This window comes from Kryptolebias marmoratus, linkage group LG14 (genome assembly GCF_001649575.2).
Source record: "Kryptolebias marmoratus isolate JLee-2015 linkage group LG14, ASM164957v2, whole genome shotgun sequence".
Taxonomy (NCBI): Eukaryota; Metazoa; Chordata; class Actinopteri; order Cyprinodontiformes; family Rivulidae; genus Kryptolebias; species Kryptolebias marmoratus.
The window spans coordinates 24646905-24654646 of NC_051443.1; the positions used below are offsets into that span (position 1 = coordinate 24646905).

A 7742-nucleotide genomic window follows, 5' to 3' on the forward strand; every position below is an offset into this window, starting at 1 on the left:
GTGTAATCATGGAACATAAACGCATCGACAAACACTTTGTGTCTGCAAAACATGTGAGGAGAGCTGCAGACCAGGGACGATCCAGAAATGCTCATGAATGTCAGTTTAGAAGCTATCAAAGTTCTCAAATAAAGCACCTTTTGAGAATGTCAATGTTTGTTGGGAATTATCTTACAGAACTAGGAAGGATTTTTGCTTTATATGTTAAAAGTTATGGTTGCTTATTGATTTTAGTAAAAAAAATAGCAACAATCTCAAAAAACGCCAGCTAAATCCTGCAGGGATTGATTTTAGTCCAACGTAGGTGTTCACCAACCATCGAGTATAAAGAGGAAAGGATCAAGATTTATTTGAAATATATCTCGTGCACTTTGCCTCAAACTTGTGGACTCTCGTGTCCACGAAGGCTAGATAAAAATCTACAAATATACGGAGCACTGGTGATGTTTTTTCCATGTAGCCCTTCAGCTAGGAGACATGTTTTTCCCTTTAAATGAGCCTTTCCTGGAACGGGGTTAATGTTTTAGAAACAGTCTGGTTGCTGAAAATTCTGGTCAACCTTTTGCCCTGAAAGGTTGTGAGTCTGGACGTGTGTGTGTGTGTGTGGGGGGGGGGGCGATGCAGACCCTGTCGTATTAAATAAGTATCAAAACGAGACCTCTTCTCGTTTCTCATCCACAGAAGGCATTTATTATTCAGAGTGCTGCCCTATCTACCCCCTCCCTGTCAGGGCTTATCAGGTACCAGATAAAGGTCCCTCCTTGTCCAGCTGCCCTTCCTCCTCCTCCTCCTCCTCCTCATTCTTTCCTCCCCATCTTGTGCCATCTGCCAGCTGCTGGTTAGATGAACACAATGCAGATTAAAGTGTACAGCTTCTCCTAGGATTTAAATATTCGGTACTTCATGGAGCAGAGGCAGGGAGTGCCCGATGTGTTATTATATATGTATATTTTAAGAGATATTCAACAAATTTATCATTTTAATGCATGTATGCGACTGGTTTGATGTTAAACATCAATGAAACACCAATTTGTTTGTAGTTTTATGTAATGTTTTGGACAGCTCTGATGTCCTCCCTGGTCAGGCCGATGAAGATCACCAGGAGGCTTGAGACGAGGAAGAGTCATCATCGTTCCAGGCCTTTGGTCTGAAGCAAACCGCGCTCATTTAGCTTTCAACAAAGGAAAAGAAGCACCCAGACTGTTGACAGTAATGTGTCCAAAATCTGGCTCTGTGATGGTTTGGGTAACGCAGGAAAAAAAACAGATTTTAAAGCAACATCTGCTGCTTTCAAGGACCACGTCTTTTCCAGGGACGCCGGAGCATTCGTCGCCAAGACTACGGCACACCGCGTTCGCTCCATAAAATGAGCTTCGCACTTCTGCTGTTTATTACTTGGATTCCGCTTTTTATAAAAAGGCTGCTGTCAGACGATCTATGAATTAAGACGACGATGCATAAAACGGCCTTACGGGGGAAGTTATGGAAGCAAATTAGACATGGGCTTTTATGCATTCATCTAAAAAGTCAACTGCTTGTTGACCTTAGCAGTATTGTGTTGATTAAATGCTCGTTTGTGGAGTTTCCTTCAACACAAATAAGTTCGAAGGCTTAGTGGGCTCTGTTCATCTTCATCACTTTCACACACCTGGTTTAAAGGAATGGCAATCAGCAGCCTTCTGTATCACCACGATAAGCAGTTAATGTAGTTCATCTGTTTAAATTTGTTGTTTTGGAGCAGGAACACGTCTAAAACATGCAGGACTGTGTCTCCTGAGGACCGGAGTTGGGAAACAATGAGTTAAAGAAATGTAAATGTGAATGTACCTTCATTAAACTCATTTATTGAATCACTTGGTAAGTTAATAAGAGTGCCACTTTCTATCCCAGATTTAAATTTAAAATAAAACACCCAGCGTTCATTAGTTTCCCGTCACTTTTTGACCGTCTCTGAGTAACATTTCCTGTTCGTCTCCGTCTCTTTATCTTGCAGGCTGATCTATGAGTGGGGTTTCTGAAAACTTGAGTCTAACCACATCCCAGCAATGAGCCAAAAGTATCAAGAAGATGCCCCTGAGGAGGCAGGTGAGGAGCACATGGCAGCCTCGGTGTCCCCAAGGAGCCGGCAGCCCAATGGAACCACAGGAGAACCTTCTGTACGCCGGTCCTGGAGGCCTTGTCAGATGCTCAACCAGGAAGAGGAAGTAAACCCTCACCATCACCATCGCCATCATCATCACCCTCCTCACCATCATCACCACCACCCTGCGGGGCGCGGACCCCTTCGCCACCGCCGGCGACCTCCATCAGGTCAAGGGCAGAGCCAAGGTCAGACTCAGAGTCCCGGTCTGGCCCCGCCTGTGGTTTCTTCCAGGTCTGAAGGGGGCGACAGTCAGGACGGCGAGCCTCGCACTCTGCAGCAACTCCGCCCTGCCGTTACCCGCTACCGCCGTCATGGTGACCCCAACCCGAGACTCCGAGGTCACAGACAGCCTCAGCCGTTCAGAGACGTGCAGGATTCTGCACCTGGTGTCGATGAGAGAGAGAGTCCGGCGGAGGTGAAGCCACAGGAATGCTCTGCAGTCAACCCGACAGTGAACCAACCACAGGACAGAGGTTCTCCTCATCAAACTTCAACCCACCTCTCTGCTGGTCCCGCTATACATGATGTGCAGGCCGAACCCCAACAGGCATCTGCTGATGCAGAGGAGGACCTCCATGAGCAAAAAGCAGAGCGAGAAGAGAAATCAAAGGAAGATCAAGAGCAGGTGGCAGACGACGGAATGGAAGGTCACTCGATCTGCAGCCATGATGAGAAAGCAGAAGAACAAGCTGAAAAGGTGGAGGAGGATCGAGAGGATGCGATCGACAAAGCAGAGGAGGATCCTACAGCTCAGGGAAGTGAAATAACAGATCTCTGCTCTGACACTGAGAGCGCCGCCTCGCTCAGTATGGATGGACCTCTCCACAGCCCCCCGCCTCTCCAGTCACCAACGCCTCCTTCCTCCCCTGATGTTCTACGTTTCCCCCAGGTGGACCACTTCAGTGAGGACATCAGTATGAGCTCTCTGCCTGACAATCCTCTACCTGAGGAGGAGGAAGACGACTGCTCTGAATCATGTTCACTGTCCCACTCGACTTCTTGCTCTGAATCTCATCCAAAAACCTATGCAGACTTTTACACGGAGTCCCACCAAAAACCTTACGGCGAGCCTGTCTTCGAATCGTATTCCGACCCAAAATGCCATCCCAATTCTTTTCCCGAGCCGCTCAAGACCTCCTACCCTGAGTCACACAGGGAACCCTGCCGGCAATCCGGTTGGAGGACTGACGCTAACAAGCAAGAGTCACAGCAAGAGCTCTCTGTCGGCCACAGAGTGAAGAATGTTCAAAAAGGGGCTTCATTCTCCCCCACTGAAGGATCTCACCTCCCTCCGAGACCGAGCAGAGACCATGGATCCCGTCCCTTCCCTCTAGATCGCTCTGTTGGCTGCCGGCTGCACCATTACGACGGGCAGTCTGACAGCGAGGGTGAGAGCGCCGATAAAAGTCCCCTTTCGAAAAGTGGCAGGGTGGCATCCAGGCAACCACAAACCCAAGCGAAGACCTCGTCCCCGGGGCAGTCTGGTTCAGGCGAAGCCAAAAGTGATCGGAACACGGTGGGTCTTTCAGGGGAAGCTGCAAAGGGCTCCGGAGATGCCATCAGCCTGGCGATTAAAGACATAAAGGAGGCGATTGAAGGGGTCAAGACGAAGGCGGTGCGCTCCCCCTACACGCCTGACCAGCCTGTGGAGCCAATCTGGGTGATGAGGCAGGAGATCAGCCCCACAGAGGAGGTATACCCACTGCAAGTTTCAACTTGCAAGTTTCAGCACATTCAGCTAAAATAAGATTCTAACTAACTGATCATTAGGCCGATTAATTTATCTCCTCCACCTTTCATTTGTTTTATATTTAGCTACCGAAGCAGTCCAACTTTCTGGTCTTCGAGTTCTCCAGAATTTTCTGAAGGTCTTTCAAATTTCTCTTTGGACAATGGATACTTTCACTTGTACTTTGTACTTGTAAATTCTAAAGAAAAACTTTGAGCTAATTTTAGAGAGCCTGGAAAACAAGAAAAGGTAGCAACACGTAATACAGCCCAGTATATACGGAGTACGCACCTGGTACTTACAGGGTACACAGCTGGTTACCTACAGGATACGTACCTTGTGGATACCTGGTACTTACCGATTATGTACCTGGTCCAACAGGGGCCAGGCTGTATTATAAAGTCACTTGTTGCCTGGTACAGCCCAGTACTTACAGGGTGTGTACCCTATAAGTACCAGGCTGTATTCTTTATACCTACCTAAGAAAAGGTCACAAAAACATTAGCTCCTTTGAAGCAAAGTACAAAGAAATGAGAGGTGGCTTAAGACCTTTACATACTCTTTACCATTTGCTCCAATTTCATTTGATGATACCATCTTAACAGTTCTTCGAATCTCTTTCGTCTCTCATTTCTCAGACTTCCCCTCAGTCCCCTTCTCAGTCAGCTTTGGAGTCTCCGACCCGCTACACCTCGTTTCCAATCCGGGACAATGTCAGTCCTCCGAGGGCCGAGTCATCCAGAAACCTCAACCCGCAGCAGACCCAACACAACCACCACCACCACCAAGGCCACCAGTCGAGGGCGCTGCAGACGTACGCGCCCGCTGGTCAGCAACAACCGGGTCAACGGCAGCAGAGCCAACAGCAGCCTCCTGCTCAAGCTCAGCCACCATCACCCTCTCAGACACCATGTGCCCAGGAGGTGAGAGTCCATATCAGCGTGCTAAATTTAACATCAGCTGCGTCATGGAGCCGCGTGGTTGACATCACAGTTCAAGTGTTTTGAAAGACAGAAATAGGGTTTCTGTGTGGGAGTATAAAAATGACACGGATGGGTTTTTTTGTGATTTCTCAGATTCGTCGAGCTCTTCCCCCTTTCCCCACATTCGTGGACGGTGAGTCGAATCCTACTTTCATTCCTCCACCTTAATTCACAAGAAACTCCCAAACACAGACTCGAGCAGCTTGTTTGGGTTTTCCATTTCCTTAAATGGTTTCACGGTCGTATTCCAAACACGTATTTCAGTTGTTGCCGATGCTCTGTGTAGTCTCACCAGATGTGATAGTGCCTAACATCTGCATCTGGTTCTTGTAGTCCCGGGCCCGTGCGACCCCGAAGACCTGATCGACGGCATCATCTTCGCTGCGACCTACCTGGGCTGCACCCACCTGCTTTCGGAGAGGACGCCCTCGAAGAGCGCTCGCATGCAGCAGGCCCAGGAGGCCATGAGCCGAGTCCGGGTGAGAACAAGTCCCACAAACCAAACCAGATGTAATTAGCCTTAATTAGAATAGTTTAACGCTTGCATCTGACTCCACGGCGCGGCATAAAGGGGCTTTCGGACCGCTCAGCGCCGCAGCTGCGATCCGAAACCCGTTCATCTGCGCTGCGCCGCATGTGCCAAGGCTCGTACGATCCCGTGTCCTTTTTCACCAGCTGGGACGGCGTCAGAAACATCACAGATGCCACATTATCGACGCATACGAAGAGGGGGGCTTTTTGCTGCTCGTAGTTTCGAAAGCCCTGCTGGTTTTGCGGTCAGCTGTGGAACAACAGACTTGGACTACGGCTGCCGTCACAGAAATAGGTTCACACCAGACAACTAAAACCGAAAACGTCCCATTTGTTCGCATTCATAAATACCTACCTGCAAGCTGCAACCACAGATAAAATGGCGTTGTCTCCCAAAGATAATAAAAGGTGGTTTTTGAAGCCATGTTTCTGCTTGGAAACCATCTTTGTGATTTGACGAAGGTTCACTTCATGAAGCTCTTTAAAAGTCTGAAGGCTTTAGTGGGAGACGAGGCCGGGGGGTTGTGCGCAGTGCATCATCCACGGATCACTGCTTCTTATCTACAGTCATGCAGGCCCCTTCCTTCTTTTTATATATATATATATATAGGCTGTTGTAAAGACTGTGGGGCCCCGGAGAGTGGAGGCAGCGCTTTGTGCTGCAGTCAGAGTCGATGATGTCAAACACGTATCACACAGGACGGAGATGCTTTTAACTTTATTCTCGGGAACAAATTGTGTCTTTGTGACGGGTTGCTGGAAACAAAGAGCCTGAAGATTTCATTTAAAATGGCCTTTTCTTTGCTACGTTGTCTGTGTCGACCCGACACTGAGTTTAGGAGCCTTTTTGTACCCGAATGATTCGAATGTCAGAGTTAAGTCCTCTGCAGATGATCAGGTACGAGGACTGAAACTGAGTCTGGGTGGGGGGGGGAGATATTCAGGAAAGCCTTAGGAGATGTTGCTCAGTTTAGAAGATCCTAAACAGTCTGGGTGCTTGGAAAGGAAATCTAAAGAAATGAGGGATTAATCGGGACTTTCACTTTTGTGACCTGTGCTGCGAAATGAGTCACAACGAGGAGTTTCTCATTTTCAGATTCTCCGTCTCTGAAGCTTCAAACTGATTCGTAGTTTGTTCAAATTTGGTGATTTATCACCTGGCTTTGAACCACGTTGCACCCTGGAGCAACGTGGGCATCCTAACTGAAAGCAGATAAGAAACCCCAACCAGGACTCCAGCCACCAACCAGGTGAAAAGGAGGACCCCAAACCCAGACCCAGACCCAGACCAGTGGTCTTTCTGTTTGTTGAAGGAGTTTCAGAGAAGCCGAGACGTTAATTTGCTAAACATGACGTCCCGGTGGCTTTCAAACCCCAAAACACATGACGGCAAAGACCGGTTCGTCCCAAAGATCCGCTCCCCTGAGACAAACAGAGAAACACTGTTCGCTGTTAAACACCGGGTTGGATCAGTTCTATGATCAGGTCAGAGGTCACTCGCTCAGGGATGAAGGTGTGCTCGTCCTCGATAGAGAGAGGAGCGTTGGTTCAAGAGAGGCCATCTTTATGAAAGAGGACTCGTCGGTCGTTAAACGTGGCGGAGGCCTCCGTGTCCAACTGTCCCCCTCTTATCACTCCGCCCTCTAACGATCGGTCGTTAGGCTGACGGTCCTTCCTTTTACTCGTGAACAACTAGTTTTGGGCGTCACCAGCGACTGGTTGACTCAACATGTGAAGGTGCTGCTTTCAGCTCCTCAGACGGAAGACGACTTTTGGATAAAAGACGAAACGTTTCAACAAAGAAGAACCCGTCCAGAGGACCTGGCTCTACCATGTTAGCTTCATCTAACTCACAGGTGTCAAACTCCAGGCCTCGAGGCTCCGCTGTCCTGGAGGTTTTAGGTATTTCTGCTCCAACACACCTGATTCAAATGGTTTAATTACCTCCTCATCAAATCATCAAGTTCTCCAGGAGCACGGCAACAAGTCATCCATTTAAATCAGGTGTTTTAAAGCAAGAACACGTCTAAAACATGCAGGAGAGCGGCCCCCGAGGAATGGAGTTTTGCCCCTTTTACACGGACCCTAACGGTCCTGGCTCCACTCTACTCCGCTTGCTTTGCGAGCGATCACATCCGCATTTTTCTGCACTCGGTCCCTGCTTTTTTGGTCCCTGCTTTGGAGTCGGGCCAGCCGGGCCGGCCCTGCTTCGTGGGCGGCGCAAGCTTAGCTCCTGTTCACTCATTGGTCGTGGGTGTGGCCAGATGCAAGCATAAAGAGCGAAGGTAGGAATATAAACAACAGCGTTAGCAGCGTTAGCTTACCCTGCAGCGTTTCTGCCGTCTGTCCCCCAGCT

At 48.8% G+C, this 7742-nt stretch overlaps 1 protein-coding gene across 1 annotated transcript in view; it reads left to right on the forward strand.

Annotated features, from left to right (window-relative positions):
- The window catches only part of LOC108245764 (amyloid-beta A4 precursor protein-binding family A member 1-like), a 22003-nt gene that overhangs the window by 4277 nt on the left and 9984 nt on the right, over window positions 1-7742 (forward strand). Inside the window, exons 2-5 of the mRNA XM_017432940.3 lie at window positions 1994-3836; window positions 4511-4795; window positions 4949-4988; window positions 5189-5334. Of these exons, the coding sequence (XP_017288429.1) occupies window positions 2046-3836; window positions 4511-4795; window positions 4949-4988; window positions 5189-5334 (2262 nt within the window). The 5' untranslated portion in view covers window positions 1994-2045. The remainder of the gene's footprint in view (window positions 1-1993; window positions 3837-4510; window positions 4796-4948; window positions 4989-5188; window positions 5335-7742) is intronic.